The sequence below is a fragment of the Dipodomys spectabilis genome, unplaced genomic scaffold (assembly GCF_019054845.1).
Source record: "Dipodomys spectabilis isolate Male_0828 unplaced genomic scaffold, ASM1905484v1 ptg000174l, whole genome shotgun sequence".
NCBI classification, from domain to species: domain Eukaryota; kingdom Metazoa; phylum Chordata; class Mammalia; order Rodentia; family Heteromyidae; genus Dipodomys; species Dipodomys spectabilis.
Window position 1 is genome coordinate 8,152,044 of NW_024870851.1, and position 17,267 is coordinate 8,169,310.

The 17,267-nt window shown below is 35.9% G+C and overlaps 1 protein-coding gene across 1 annotated transcript in view; it reads right to left on the reverse strand.

Moving 5' to 3' along the window:
- The window catches only part of Xirp2 (xin actin binding repeat containing 2), a 266,584-nt gene that overhangs the window by 79,208 nt on the left and 170,109 nt on the right, over nt 1-17,267 (reverse strand). The window contains exon 2 of the mRNA XM_042694208.1: nt 15,851-16,004. Coding sequence (XP_042550142.1) covers nt 15,851-16,004 — 154 coding nt within the window. The remainder of the gene's footprint in view (nt 1-15,850; nt 16,005-17,267) is intronic.

Here is a 17,267-nt window from a genome sequence, read left to right on the forward strand (position 1 = left end):
TAAAATTCCATTGTGTGTGTGTGTGTGTGTGTGTGTGTGTGTGTGTGTGTGTATGTATGGGTGTGCATGTGTGTGTGTGTGTGTGTGTGTGTATCTCACATTTTTTTGATCCATTCAACCATTGAGAGGCACCTGGGTTGATTCCATATCTTAGCTATTCTGAACAATTCTGCAGTGAATATGGCTGTGTTGGTAGCTTTGGTATGGCCTTGTTTGTGGTCATTTGGGCAAATGCCCAGTAGTGGGATTTCTGGGTCATAGGGGAGCTTTATGTTTAGTCTTTTGAGGAACCTCTATGCTGCTTTCCAAAGTGGTTGAACAAGTTTACATGCCCACAATCAGTAGTAACATTCCCTTTTGGCCATATCCTTGTCAGCATCTGTTATTATTAGATTTCTTGATAACGGCCATTCTAAGTGTGGTGAGGTAAAATCTCAATGTTGTTTTTATTTGCATTTCTTTTTTTATTGTGAAAATACGTACAGAGCGGTTACAATTACATGGGCAAGGTAATGAGTACATTTTTTATCAAGCATTGTTGCCTCCTCCTTTGTTTCCCCTTCCCATCCCTTCCCATCTTCTCTCCCTCCACCCCGCCCCACGCCCCCTTCCCTACCTCTCTTCCTATGTTTATTGACCATTCTTATTTCTTCTTCCAGAGTCTCTCTTTAAGTATTTAGTCCATGTATTGATTGGGTTGTTGTTTCCTTGAGAATTTTTTTAGAGAGGTTTAATTTTTTGAGCTCTAAGTATATGTTAAATAAGTGGCCCTCTTCATATGAATAGCTAGTAAAGATCATCTCCCATTCTGTGGGGGAGTTAAGTCTTTTGCCATGCAGAAACTCTTTAATTTGATCCAATTCCATTTATCCAGTCTTTGTTTTGGCTATACACATGCAGAAAACTGAAGTTAGAACCTTACATATCACCATGCACCAGAATCAATTCCAAATGGATCAAAGACCTCAAGTAAGACCAGATACCATGAAAATAGTACAAGATGGGTAAGGGAACACTAGGGCTTCTTGGCACACTTCCAAAGTGAAGATCCAGAATCATAACAAGTCAAAGAATGAACTTTCAATTTAAGCAATTTTGATTCACAGATTTCTGGAAGTTTTCAGTTGCTTACCAACAAGTGGGAATTTATATCATGGAAGGGAATTGTAGGCAACAACAATATTCAAATGACTAGCTATAGTATATTGATTCACTCCTGCAATCATAAAAAATTGTATATAATGCTCTTCATTATTTTCCTGTGATGATGCCATAAATAGCACTATTTGGAAATAACTAAAACAGATAAGCCCATTGCATAGCATAACCATGAAAGTAGCGCATATAAGCTAAAATAGTGATTTGCTGATGTATTTAAAGGATAAGAATTAAAATGTTCATATCAAAAAGTCAAGGAAAACCAAGATTTCAATCAGAATTATTAATTTTCTTCATTAAAACGTGTGACTATCTGATTTTCCTCTATGGTTTCCTCTATTCTATGGTTTTATTCCAAATTATTATGAACTAAGTCTGGCTGATCCAATTCAACAATGTAACTAAAAGTTATGGACTACATAGTTTGAAACAGTCTTCCCAAAGGGCAATATAGCATTACCAGGGATGGTGAGTAAAGATATTTAAATAATATTTAAATATTCATAAGTATTATGAAGTGTTGGCATAAGATAAATTTAAAAGTGCTATATCAAATTATTTCCTGATCATTATGAAAAGGCATGGTCTCACCAAGTTGCTACACAATAATTACTATCCAATAATAAATCTGAAGCTACCTAGAATGTTAAGTGCTGAAACTTTAGATCCAATTAACTGAAAAGAGAATGTGTTTCTTAATGTACTTGGAAGATCTGATTATTCTCTAATGATGATCTTTTTAAAGATGTTGCTGGACTTTCACCTTAGGCAATGCAGAGCCATATTGTATTATTCAAGAATTTCTGAGACCCTCTGGCTAGAACTTTGTGTACCCTTCTAATTGAGTCCCCATATACTGTTTCATCAGCTTGCAAATAAAGGATCATAACTGTGACATGCAGAACTTATTCATAGAATATTATTTTAGCCTTATTCTTATATTTATAGATGGGGACAGAGAGTTAAATATAGATCATGCAGCTCTTTGTGAACTTTGAATCTAACTTCACAAAGAGGAAGACTCATGTGCTTTTATAGTTTGCATTTTCATATTTATTAAGTTCTTATTTTTATAATGATTTCGAAAACCACAGGGCATAAAAAGATGAGATAAACAAAATTTGAAATTATGTTCAACACTTAACTTGTTTTAATTAATTTTGATTTCAAGTGAATTAGTATTTCTAATATTAAGTGTCCATTAAAGTTGAGTGAAAAAATACACGGTTTTTAAGAAAGTATTTGGCTTAATGATTTTTTTATTTTTATAAATATATATTTTTTATTGTAAAGATACTGTACAGAGGGGTTACAATTACATGAGCAAGGTAATGAGTCCATTTCCTATGGAGCATTGTTAACACTTTGTTTTTCCCTTACCATCTCCACCTCCCTCCCTCCCCCCCTTCAAAGTTGTAAAGTTCATATTTAACATAGTATCTTGAACATTTCATTGTTTCAATGGGTCATCCAGCATTTGTATTTCAGCATTTTGTTATTTCCCTTCCCCTCTCTAAATTAGAAAAGTGTATATATAAGATGTAGGACACTGGAATCAAATACAGTGAAAATAGGGGTTGTACCATGGGAGAAGAACATACAAAGAAACAAAAAATCACATAGTACATTATAAGTACATTAAAAAGAACAAAAAAAAAAGATAAAATCACTTGTGTCCATATCTTGGGGTTCATTTCACTTAGTATCAGGTTACATGGTCACGTGTACATAGCTTTGATCTCTTCTGCTTGTCCTAGACATATACTATTTATTGCAGATAAAGGAAACCATGGGACCTATGTTTCTTTGAGTCTGGCATGCTTGACTTAATATAATTTTTTTCCAAGTCTTTCCATTTTCTTTTTTTTTCTTTTTTTCTTTTTCCTTTTTCTTTTCTTTTTTTTATTGTGAAAATACTGTACAGAGGAGTTACAGTTACATGGGCAAGATAAATAATGAGTCCATTTCTTATCAAGCATTGTAGCCTCCTCCTTTGTTGGGGCAGTGCCATTCTTTCTGATGGAGGCATAGAATTCCACTATAATATCTACATCTATATCTATATGTCTATAGCTATATCTATACCTGTATCTATCACATTTTTTCTACCCATTCATCTGCTGAGGGGTATTTGGGTTGGTTCTATATCTAAGCTATGGTGAATAATGTTGTGATAAACATAGTTGTGCTAATAGCTTTAGTATGGCCTTGTTTGTGATCATTTGGGTAAATGCCTAAAAGGATTGCTGGGTCATAGGAGAGCTCTATGTCTTTTGAGGAACCTCCATCCTGCTTTCCAAAGTGGTTGAACAAGTTTACATTCCCACCAACAATGCAGTAGAGCTCCCTTCTGGCCATATCCCCTCCAGAATCTGTTGTATTAGATTTCTTGATGATAGCCATTCTAACTTGGGTAAGGTGGAATCCAATGTTGTTTTGATTTACATTTCTTTTATGGCTAACAAAGTTGAGCATTTTTCATGTGTCTATTGGCTATTCGTATTTCCTCTTCAGAGAAGTCTCTTTAAGTCTTCAGCAAACTGATTAACCAGGCAGTTGTTTCTTTGAGGGTTTGTTGTTGGGGGATTTAAGTTTTTGAGTTCCAGGTATATTTTAGATATGAGACCCTTGTCCATTCTTTGGCTACTAAAGATCTTCTCCCAATGCATGGGCTTTCTTTTGATCTTGCTAGCTATGTCCTTTGCCATGCAGAAGCTCTGCAGTTTCATGCAATCCCATTTGTCCAACTTTGATTTATGGTGTTTCTGGATCTCTATTAAGAAAATTTTGGCCTGTACCACGGAGACCTAGGGTTTCTCCTATTCTTTCCTGTAATGTTTTCAGGGTGTCTGCTTTGACTTTGAGGTCTTTGATCCATTTGGAGTTGATTCTGGTGCAGGGTGATATATAAGGTTTTAGCTTTAGATTTCTACAGGTGAATAACCAATTTTGCCAGCACTATTTATTGAAGAGGCTGTCTTTCTTCCATTCTATTTTTTTTTTTTGGGGTCCTGTCATGGGGCTTGAACTCTGGGCCTGGGCGCTGTCCCTCAGCTCTTCAGCTCAAGGCTAACGCTCTAACACTTGAGCCACAACGCCACTTCCGGCTTTTTTCTTTTTGCTTATGTGGTGCTGAGGAATCAAATCCAGGGCCTCATGCATGCAAGGCAAGCAAGCACTCTACCACTGAGCCACCTTCCCAGCCCCTCTTCCATTCTATTTTTTTTAGCTACCTTATTGAAGATTATGTGTCTATAGGTCTGTGGGTTCATTTCTGGATTTTCAATTCCATTTCATTGGTCTTCAGGTCTGTTCTTGTGCCAGTACCAAGTTGTTTTGATTACTATGCCTTTTTAGTAGAGTTTGAAGTTTGGCATTGATATTCCTCCAGCACTGTTCTTTCTGCTAAGGTTTGTTTTTGCTCTTCGAGGTCTTTTACTGCTCCATATGAATTTTTGGATTGACTCTATTTCCTTGAAGAATGATGCTGGGATATTGATAGGTATCACATTGAATTTGTAGGTAGCCTTTGGCAGGATTGCCATTTTCACTATATTAATCCTCCCAATCCAGGAGCATCAGAGGTTTTTCCACTTACTTAGTTCTGATTTAATTTCCTTTTTCAGGTTTTTAATTCTTATAACTTGTATTTCTAAACCACATTAAATATTATGTATGAAGCACATTAATATTATAATTACAAATATGTGCATTATGTAGAGAATATAATATATTTACATATTATATTAATAAAATTAATATATAAATCATTAAATACTTCAAAATTAAATTTATAAGATGACATTGCTAATTTGATATCATGCATAGTAGCTTTTGCCTATTGTACACATGTGTGTTATCTAGAATTTAAGATTGCCTCTAGAACATTGGCTTTTAATTTTTACCATCACTAAAGACAACCTCCCTTTTTTAAAAAATAATGTAATATGCTGTAGCTCAACTGGTAGAGCGCTTGCCTTGAGCTGAAGAGCTGAGGGACAGCGCCCAGGCCCAGAGTTCAAGCCCCACGACCGACCAAAAAAAAAAAAAGTTAGTTTTCCAAATGTTTACAAACAAGACCACACTAAAGCTACCAGCACAACTATGTTTATTACAGCATTATTTACTATAACTAAGATATGGAACCAACCCAGATGCCCCTCAGTAGATGAATGGATCAAGAAAATGTGGCATATATGCACAATGGAATTCTATGCCTCCATCAGAAAGAATGACATTGCCCCATTTGTTAGGAAAAGGAAAGAATTGGAAAAAATTATATTAAGTGAAGTAAGCCAAGCCCAAAGAAACATAGGTCCCATAGTTTCCCTTATTTGCAATATCTAGTGTATGTATGAGTCAAGCAGAAAAGATCAGATAAGGTGATGTTAGGACAATGAACCCTAAGATATGTATTTAAATGTTTTTTTTTCTTTCATGCATTTGTTTCTAACGCATTTATAAGATTATTTCTTTGTTGCTTTGTATGTCCCTCCCCCACAGTATAACCCCTGCTTTCACTGTATTTGATGTCGGTATAATTTGTGGAGGAGAAGGGGAAAACCAAGTTGTTTAAATAAGGATACAGGTAGACCCGTTGCAACAATGAGATGTACAAGTTGTCATGTTGAAAAAGAACTTTACAACTTTGGTGCGGGGTGGAGTGGGGATGGGGGGGAGGCTGGGAAGAGATGGGAAGGGGAAACAAAGGAGGAGGCTACAATGCTTGATAAGAAATGTACTCATTATCTTGCCCATGTAATTGTAACCCCTCTGTACAGTATTTTCACAATAAAAAATAAATTAAAAAAAGAGAATGTAATATGTACCAATGAATCTATCAACTAGAAAGAGTGGAATAGTCTTTCTTTTCATTCAAACTGGTCATCCCAGCCAGGAAGCTGAGTGTAATTAGCATCAAACTAAGATTAAGTAGACTCCCTTTAGAGTCCATCTTTCACCCATCTTGACCCCAGTTCACAGATAAAGGATATTTGTTGAAAAGTGGCATTAAATCTCAGATGATGAAAGTGTTTCTATTCCCCAAAGGCCTTGTTTTTGATGTTCCTTCACCATTTTGCTTCTTCTACGTGGCATTCCACTCATTCTCCTATTCTCCCCACATCCCTTCTTACTTGTCATACTTCAAATATACCTTTCAAACCCATCATGACTTTAATGAAGCATCTCTGGTCTTAGGGGGGAAAGCCAGTAGCTTCCTTTGTGTCTGTCTACTGTAACATATATTGCTTGTTACATTTTAAGGGCCCTGATATTTTCCCTGAATTGCTTAAGATTAAGGTCTGCATCTTCACATACCTACAAGTCCTATACTAAACAAGGGTAAAGAAACAAATTATATGTATAGTAGATGTTGGTTGAGTTTACTATGTTTCTATGCTCTCTACCTGGGTTGTGCCTGAAAACAAAAATAGTTTTTATTAATGGAATTCTTGCTCCTTCTCAAAAGTTTCAAAGAAATAGTTTTTGTCTTTCAACCCATTTTCACTCTTCCATTTCTGTTTGAGTCTATCATTTTCTCTTTAAACTCTTTCTTCATGCCTCCCTCTTTCCACCTTTTCTTAATTTCCTTCATCCCATTTTTAAAAATCACTGCCTCACAATAATGAGTTATCATAGCCATGCTCTAATCCTTAGTGACTCAGTATCTTGTTTAAACCCAGTTGGGTCAGGATTGCATCACTAATAGCTTTCCTGTATAGACCTGTCACATGTGTAGACTTCTAAAGTTCTGATTATTTTGGAACACTGACAGTCACCTAAGTCATGTCAACCTGTTTAGTTACACGGAATTCAGTTTAAGATGTAGCGTTCTCCTGTTTCACCTTTGTACTGCCATTTGAATTTCACAACGATTAGATCACATAATTCCATGGACCTTTCCTAGAATAACTGATGCCTGGGTTGGTTCCCAGATGTGGGCTCCAAGTCTTCAGCCACCCAGGATATTCTGCCTGACCTCCTTGACTTCCACTATCTTATTTGGGCCTATTCTCTGTACAACAGAGAGAGGATACACCAGTGAAAAATGTTTTAAAAGAAACAAAACCCCAAACTGTTTAATATCGGTCATGTTCTAAATGTCTTTTCCTCATTGTGGCTGATCTTCACCATCTTAGTTTGGTAAGAAAATATTTCAGTACCATGCTTCCATTCTCTCCAGCTGTAAGGTCCCCAGCTCCTACCACCTTCTTACAAATAATTTCTCTCTGTTATTTTAGTGTCCATTGTATGTATTGCCCTGTTAGAGTTCAAGTCTCATTAGAACAAAGATTTTTTTAAAATTTCTCTCTTTTAGAAGTACAAGTTGTCATGTCGAAAATGAACTTTACAACTTTGGTGTGTGTGGAGGGGAGGATTGGGTGGGGGGGCGGGGGGAGGCTGGGAAGGGACGTGAAGGGTAAACAAAGGAGGAGGCTACAATGCTTGATAGGAAATGTCCTCATTATCTTGCCCATGTAATTGTAACCCCTCTGTACAGTATGTTCACAATAAAAAAAAGAAAAAAAATTCTCTTTTATTAATTGGTGTTTTCAAGTACTTAAATTAATACCTAGCTCCAAAAGGCACTCAATAAGTAACTGCTGGATATCTGGGCAGATGGCAGAAATCACTTCCAAATATTTTATAGGGATAGATCCACATTTTTGATGTCTTGTGATTAGAACATTTAAGAATAATACCTGATGATTTCAAATTGCAAGGCGGTAAGATAAATTAATGGTTTCAAGATAGGCTATTTATAGTTGCTGTCTCCTTTCTTTGATGATATCATGCTTTAAAATGAGGCACAAATTAAGTGGCTGGGATTGTGAAGGGTAGTCCGTGGATATTTTCCAACATTCCAAGAGGCTGAGTGGTGGTTACCATGCAGACAGCTTCATGAATAGACCTTCCATTTCCTATACTTCAGAATAGCCAACTCCCGGCTGTCCCTTTCTCCTGGGCCATGATTTAACTCTGGAATGTGCTTTAACTTATGAGTATAACAGCAACTAAAAGGGCCATGTGGGAGTCTATGAAAATCAGTGGTGAACTCTAAGAATGCAAAGCATAGGTTGAAAGATCAAGTAATGGTGTTTAGTAATATGAAACACATTTTCTTTACTTTGAAAAGGGCATCATCGCCAAAGTATTATTTTAAAAAAATCCAGTTTATAGACTGGGGATCTTGCTAAGGCTATAATTTCAGCTGAATATGAAATAAAGTATGGACAAAACAAGGAAGCATTTGTTGAAATAGAAGACAATGTTGAGAGTCTTAGCTCTGTCATGATATGTGATAAACCTGAGCCCCAAATCTTTCCTGTGAAGTCATTCAGAGCAGAGTACTTTTGTCGGTGTTCTTAGCTAAAACTTCTCTGTGATTAATTAATTTATGTCTCCAAATGAAACTATTTCTATTAGTGTAAATTAATAGCAAAAAAGTAGTTTAATGTGAAATTTCCATAGATGCATATCATATGCTTTGTTCAAATTCATCCCTATCACTCCTTTTTATTAAAGAAATAGTGCCAATAATTTTATTTTATTGTTGGTCATGAGGCCTTAACTCTGGCCCTGGGCACTGTCCCTCAGCTCTTCAGCTAGCGCTTTACCACTTGAGCCACAGCACCACTTCCAGGTTTTTCTGCTTATGTGGTGCTGAGGAATCGAACCCGGAGTCTCATGCATGCTAGGCAAGCACTCTACAACTGAGCCACCTTCCCAGCCCAGTGCCAATAATTTTAAAGTACACCATTTTACTGGATTTCACTCAACTTTCTTGACTTTAGGTATTTAGTGAATGTTTTGCTTCCTGACCTGAGAGGATTCTTAAACCGAAGGAAGTTAAGGAGTAAAAAAGATATTAGAGAAAAATGCAATAATAAATAGCACAAACAGGGTTTCACAGCAGATTTTTCTACCTATAATAAAATTTGTGGGTTTTTTACATTAAAAAAAGGAATTTGTGGACGTTTCTTGTCTTAATTTTAGTAGAAGAAAGTATTCTAAAGAAGTTATTTTCACTAGCCCTTGAAGGTGAGTTTTAATTCTGGGGATTACTGCTACTTATCTGCTTATCAGTTTGCTGAGCTGAAAGGACAGTTGGAAAAGGATGACTTGAAACGGATAACTAGCATCTAAAGCACCACCTATGAGAAAGTAGACAATGAGTTCCTTGGACATATGTCATCTTCTAAAACTGCTCTGCCAACCTAAAGCTCATATGTGTCCAGCACAATGTTCACATTTATATTAGCAATAAAAAGTATAATAGACAAACTGGTCAGGGAATGAGATAGTTTGCAGATGTTTAATATGCACAGGTGACCAGCGATTTTGCATTCAATAATGTAGAAAATGTAAGCATTATGCCCACCTTTGGTGCTCAGCTCCACCCAGACCTAAGCTCCTCCCAGCCCTGGAGTTCCTGCCATACAGCTGGCCCCTCCCCCTCTCCGCCTAGACACACCTGAGCTTCCACCTACCTCACTTCCTGCCCCCACATCCTTCTGCTATCTGGATAGTGAAGGATGCCCTGTGCTCCATCTCTGGGGGAAATCTGACTCCTCCAATAAACCTTGTGATAATATTTCTCCTGTGCCTGCCTGCCTCTGTGTGGTCCCCTGGGATGGATGTGAAGGGTCCTTTCAGAAATAGTGCACGTCTAGCAGTGCTATGGAAGAAATTTCCAACAGATTGCTGTAAAAGGTCTGATTTTTAAATAAAAGATAAAATATTTGAATAAATATCGCTTAGACATATATACACATATACTAATATAATGTAGACTTTAATATTGTAGAAATATAAATAAGTAGAAGGATACTACTTAAGGAGAAGCAGAAAATTGACAAGGACAGGAGTTTTAGTTTGTTTTGTAAAATTGTTCAGAGATCGATGGCAATTACAAAAATAGAAAATGAGTTTGGTTTAATGATACAGAATAAAAACAGAAATACAGCAGGTAATTTCCATGGTTTATTACAAATGTCCCAAATGAATGACTTTGAATATAGACTTAATCTCTCAGCTTTTTACATGTTGATGACTTACAAGATTAAAATTAAAATTACGTATTAAAGAATAAGAGAGAAAAGCAGGCAATTTTCATATAAAAATCCCAAGTAATATCAACTTGATCATGATTACTCAATCATCTGTGCTATTTAAAAGATCACTTGATACAGAATTTTTAAGCAAAATAATAGATTACATATATCAAATGTTAGCACTTCACACTCTCACTATTCACTGTCTAGTTTGTTAAAAAATATGTAATGAAATACAACAGTGATACTCTCTAGAGACTGTCTTGAAAATGAACTATACTATCGTAGGGTGGATCAGGAGGAGGAACTGAGACAAAGGAAGGGAAGGCATAGTTTTGTCCAAAAAGAAGTGCACTCAGTTCCTGACTTAAGTAACTGTAACCAATTGTACATCTCCTTTACAGTAACAATTTTTAGATTTAGATTTTCTTTGTCAGTTTTGGGGCTTGATACAGTAACAATGTTTTTAAAATTAAATATATATTTCTTTTTTAAACAAGATTCAGAATTAAAAGGCATTTGTTTCATTCTACGGTGCAAAGGTTAAGCTAGTAGCTTGCTGTTCTTACAGTTGAAGTTGGGAGAGAATTTCATGGTCCCTGGAGGCTTACCTGAGCTGCTTGTCCCATTCCACTGCTTGATGGTGTGCCACACAACTACAGACTTGAATTCTATATTTTGACCCATTTCAATGTTGTAACTTACAAAGCAATTTAATATTCATGTGTTTAAACAAGTACAAAGGAATGTGAGTCCACTAATTCAACAATTTGCTTCCAAATAACAGTTTTGATCTTGCTGGATATTAACCAGTTGGTATTTGCTTTCACTGTATTTGATGTTGGTATAATTTGGGGAGGGGAAGGGAAAAAACAAATTGTTTAAATAGGGATACAGGTGGACCCATTGCAACAATGAGATGTACTAGATGCTATGTGGGAAAATGAACTATACAACTTTGGCAGGGGGTGGGGTGAGAGGTAAGTGTGGTTGTGGAGATGGGAGAGAAGGAATGATAGGGGAAAAACAAAGGAGTAGGCAACAACGCTGGATAAGAAATGCACTCATTACCTTGCTCATGTAACTGTAACCCCTCTGTATGGTATTTTTACAATAAAAACTTATTAAAAAATAAAAAGAAACAACAAGATGGAGACTCAGGAATGAAAAAAAAAAGAACTCTCAGTACCATGCAGAAACATATGTAATGATTAGACACTAGAGCTCTGAGTTATTAAATCTACAAACCAGCAATACATTTTCAGTATTTTAGGAAGAGAAGCTTGATCAATATTATGGATGGTTTTAGTTCCCCAGCTTTATTAGTACAAAGAAACATTGACTTATACTGTAACAATTTTCTAAAAATGTAATCATTCTGGTGCTGATGGGGTCATGCCTGCAATACTAGCTACAAAAAACGAACTTTACATCTTTGGCTCAGGGTGGGTGGAGGGGTGTGGACATGAGACAGGATGGGAAGGAGAAACAAAGGAGGAGGCAACAATGCTTGATAAGAAATGCACTCATCTACTGAGGGGCATCTGGGTTGGTTCCATATCTTAGCTATGGTAAATAATTCTGCAATAAACATGGTTGTACTGGTAGCTTTAGTATGGCCTTGTTTATGATCATTTGTGTAAATGCCCAAAAGTGGGATTGCTGGGTCATAGGGGAGCTCTATGCAGAGTCTTTTGAGGAACCTCCATACTACTTTCCAAGGTGGTTGAACAAGTTTACATTCCCACCAGCAATGTAGTAGGGTTCCCTTTTGTCCACATCCCCTTCAGCATCTGCTGTTATTAGAGTTCTTGATTATAGCCATTCTAACTGGGGTGAGGTGGTATCTCAATGTTTTTTTGATTTGCGTTTCTTTTATGGCTAAAGAGATTGAGCACTTCTTCATGTGTCTATTGGTCATTCTTCTTTCCTCTTCAGAGAAGTTTCTCTTAGTTATTAGGCAGTTGTTTCTTTGAAGATTTGTTGTTGGGGGATTTAATTTTTTGAGTTCCAGGTATATTTTAGATATGAGACCCTTGTCTGCTGTATGGTACTCATTACCTTGCTCATGTAATTATAACCCCTCTGTACAGTATTTTCACAATTAAAAAAAAAGAGGCTGAGTTTTGAGGATCCTGTTCAAAGCCAACTTGGACAGGAAAATCTGTGACACTGTTAATTCCAATAAGCTACCTCCCTCCAAAAAAATCCAGAAATAGAGCTCTGGCTCAAATTGTAGCTTTGAGTAAAAGGAGCTCCAGGTAGTGCCCAGGTCTTGAGTTCAAGCACCAGGACCAGCATATACAGAATACACACACACACACACACACACACACACACACACACACACACACACACACACACACACACACACACCCCTACTGAAAATTCTACAAATAAGACTTCTAAATTTATTACCACAAAAATTTATACCACGGTTACCACATTCATTGTCTGATATGCCTAGGATTAGTAGTGTTTTGTATTTGGGATTTTTAAGAAAATAATTTTAGAATATATGTATATATGTAATAAAATGTGGAGCAAGGACTAAGCCTAAATGCAGAAATTTTCTAGTGTTTCATGTAAATTTCATATAAACAATCTGGTTTTTCATGGTATTAAAGTTTAAACTAAGGACTTTGAACTTGATACGAAGATGTTCTTCCACTTAAACAATGATTCATATTTCTTTGTTTTTAGTTGTTTTTGACATAGAGTCTTGTAGGCTGATAGTGGCCTCAGATTACAACTCTGATCTCTGTCTCCCAAATACCTGGGGTTACAATTATACGCCATCATATCTGGCCTGAAAGTAATTTGCAATTATCAGATATGGTCAGATGCAAAATTTTTCACTCAGCATTCTTTTAATAGTCAAAAAGTTTTGAATTTGGAGGCATTTCAAATTTCAGATTTCTGGAATATATTAGTTTGTACAATTTGTCAAAATTATCATTTATGCAGATTTATGTATTATCATTTATGAAGATTATGTATTATTATTTATGAAGATTTGTTTCCTTTGTATGTTCTTCCTGCCTATGGCATATTCCCTGTTGTCACTGTACTTAATTTTGGTACCTTGCATCTTGTAAACACATTTGTCTAATCTGGAGAGGGGAAGGGGACTAACAAAATATTTAAATACAAAGGAAACAAAACTTCAAGATTTTCTTCAAGAGTGCATTTCATTGCTGTAAATTAAAGAAGGCTCATGAAATCTTTTGCATGGGTTCAAAAACAGTGGTGGGGTCAGGTGTGATGACAGGAGTTAATTATCACATAAATTTCATCAGTTCAACAAACTCAATTTTGCCTTGCTACTAAGATAGGCCGGCATCATCAGAACATAACTCATTTCCTAGAACTTCCTTTTTTGGCCTCTGCTCAAACTTTTAATTCATTTTTGTTCAGCCAAGTGCACTTGAAGGGCCAAAATATGTAAAGTGAATTCTTCAAAACAGATAATACTCTTGTTATTATATTAACTGGAAGAATTAGGATAAATTGAAAATGAAAACAGAGCTTGAGATACTAATTTTGGGGGTGGAGATTTTTTAAAATTTTATTTTATTGTAAGATGATGTACTGAGGGGTTACAGTTACATGAGTAAGGCCATGAGTACATTACTTGCAGATCATTGTTACCCCTTCCTTTATTGTTGTCCTGCTATCCCTTCCCTCCCATACCTCCCACATTTCTTCCCCCCCACACCCAAAGGTGTAAAGTTAGTTTCCAATATATGTCCTGTGGGTATCAGTGTTGCAATGGGTCATCCTGTGTCCTTGTTTAAGTATTTTGTTATTCCCCTTCCTCCTCCAGATTAGACAAATGTGTACACAAGATGCAAGGTACCAAAATTAAGTACAGTGACAACAGGGGATAAGCCATAGGGAGGAAGAACATACAAAGGAAACAACAACGAAATCACATAGTACATTTAAAACAATAACAACAAAGACAGACTTTTGTGTTCATATCTTGGGGTTCATTTCACTTAGCATCACTGAGATACCAATTTTCATGCTTTTACAAACCTAGCCCAGCCTGTTACTAGTGGCTCATTCCTGTAATTCTAGCTATTTAGGAGATTGAGGATCCTAATTCAAAGCTTATTAGGCAAGAAAGTCCTTGACATTCTTACCTCTAATTAACCACCAAAAAACAGAAGTGGAACTGGGATCAAGTGTTATAGTGCTAGCCTAGAGCAAAAAATGCACAGGTACCTCACCTGCATCCTGAGTGTAAATCCCACGACACACACACACACACACACACACACACACACACACACACACACACACATACACACACACACACGGATCCATCATTAGTAAACTCTCTTTTACTTTTCCCATGTGCATCCACCATTTCAAACATAGTTAAACCAAATGTAGTTAGATAAGCTACACCATATATACATTTTCTTGAAAATCAATCTTTAATTTCATAAGATCTAACTTCTAAAACAGTAATGTGGACATGAATCATGTGATGATCTTGTTTCAATGCAGATCAGATTCAATAGGATTGGTGTGTGACCTAAGGTTCACCATTTCTAATAAGCCTCCCAATAGAAGTTGATGTTCTAATCTATAGACAATATTGGGTAGCAAAACTTTAAAGCAAAGTATCATTTGCTTTCCCACACTACAAGTTGTAATGTGCCACAGTCAGACCATATTGCTGTAACTTGATAGTTTGCTATTCAAATTCCAAATGACAGCCTAAAAGTTGTAGTAACTGTAATCTTTAAAATACATTACAAAAAGAGAAAACCAATGCAACAGTGATACTCACAAGACAATATGTTGGAAATAAACTTTACAACTTGGGGGGAGGAGGGAATGGGGTAGGGAAAATGAGAGAAAAATGAGGGAGAAGGTTGCAATGTTTGACAAGAAACATAATCATTACCTTACCTATGTCACTGTAACCATTCTGTACATGATCTTGAAAATAAATTTTTTAAAAAACAGCATGCATTTCTTGGTGAAACAGAAAAACTTCAGAATGATTCTTCAGTACTGATAAACTGACATCTGTATTTCCAATCTTTTATTTGTATTTCTATCAATGTTGAAAATTACATTACTACTGCAATTTCTCACATATGAACTACTAATCATTTAATGACACTTGTATGGTATTTAAAATTTTATATGTTTTCCCCCTAAAATATGGTAGTCTCATGCCAAAATTTATTTTAGTTCATTAAGCACATTCAGTTTAATTGTCTTAAAAAGAGATGCTCAAGGCACTATTTTATTTAATGTTTTCTTTTGCTACTGACAGTTGCATATATCATTATATTGCCCATAGAAAGAAACCTATTTTTTCCCAAAAGGATACACAAAAGAATCAGATAATGTCCATGGTTAGAAACAACACTGACAATGCATATTGAAATACTTTACAATAACTTAATATGATCCATATAGTTTTAAATCATAGTCTTATATAATAACAATGCATGTACATGTAGTTCTATCTTTCCTGAATTGTGTTTCTTAAGCTGTATGCTGTCATCATTTTTCTTAGTTTTAAATGATTCCTCATATATCTTACTTATTGCACAGCTATGCTGTACAAAGTATGATCTCAGTAAATCACATCAAGATTTTATGCTAACCTTCAAAGTTGTGGCTGTGACCACTTTCAGGTGACATCTTGTCAAAGGGTGTTTCCTTGCCTTTCTTGTCTGAATCTTTCCCAGAGTCATCTGACTGGCTCCCAGGGTGACTCTTAAAGGTTGGTGAACATAAGCTTCGCTCAATTTCCACTTCCTGTTAGGAGACATTAAAAGGATGTGTGTTAAAAGCTATCAGTGGGAAACAGATGTGGTTTTCAGGGGTTTAGAAGGGAGGGGTGAAAAGTAGAGGGGGCTTCTATCGTGAGTGATGTTTTTCAATATGCTTCAGGGAAAATTTTTAATAACTTTGCTAAGACCCACAAACACACAGCTGATGCTTGGTTTACTTCTTTGTCACTGTTTCCATTTCTGAATTAGCTTTCCTTTCATGTGTGTGCTTTTCCACCACTCATAAAAGACAAAGCAGAAATAAGGGTCACAGTGCAGCATAATATATGGTAATACATACAACTCCCTAGGCCCGAGAAATGTCAATGAGGAATATTCAGAAAGTAGCAGTGCATCAATATTACATGCTAACGACAGAAGGAAATAAGTTTTCTTTAATGTCATGCTCACCCTACAATAATCATCCTAGCAATTAATGAGTTCTCAGCTTCAAAACAAAACATTTAGCTACCATGTACAGATTGTCAATTCATGAATACTATGAAATTATTTCTCTTAATAATAAAAAATGTTGATTAGAAGTCCCATAATATGTATAGAAATATTTATGATACAGTCTAGATTCCATATTTTGTAGTTTGAGTAATATCAAACAAGCCAATCTAATTACACTAAATATTTTGACTAAAATTGTAGAATGTGGTAAATGTGTAACTACAGTTTCAGAAACAATAGTATGTTCATCTATCATTTACCTATTACCTATCTATATCTATGTAGATGTATCTATAGATATAACAAGTAATGCATGGAAAAAAATTTAATAGCTCATGGAAAATTTTAGGTCTTTGCAAAGGAGACTGCAGTTATAAAGCAATAGGAAATCATGCAGTGATGTGAATGACTGCTTTTCATGTTTGAACATTGGTATGAGTGAGGCAAGTGGGAAAAGTAGCTTCAAGTTTTAAAATACTTCTTAGCAGAAATGCATTTTCTGTTCAATATTATCTGATTCATAGATAAATCTTATATATTTTTACATTTTTGTTATACATTTATATGTGTGTGAATGTATACTCCTGTACTGTTGTTCACTCTGGTATCTTCTACCACTGCCAAGAAAGGCGACTGCAATGATATGAATGTTGTATTTATTCTTTTTGTCAGTCATGGGGCTTGAACTCTGAGCCTGGGCAGTTTCTCTCAGCTCTTCAGCTCAAGGCTAGCGCTCTACCACATGAACTGCAGCCCCACTTCCAGTTTTCTGAGTGGTTTATTGGAGCTCAGA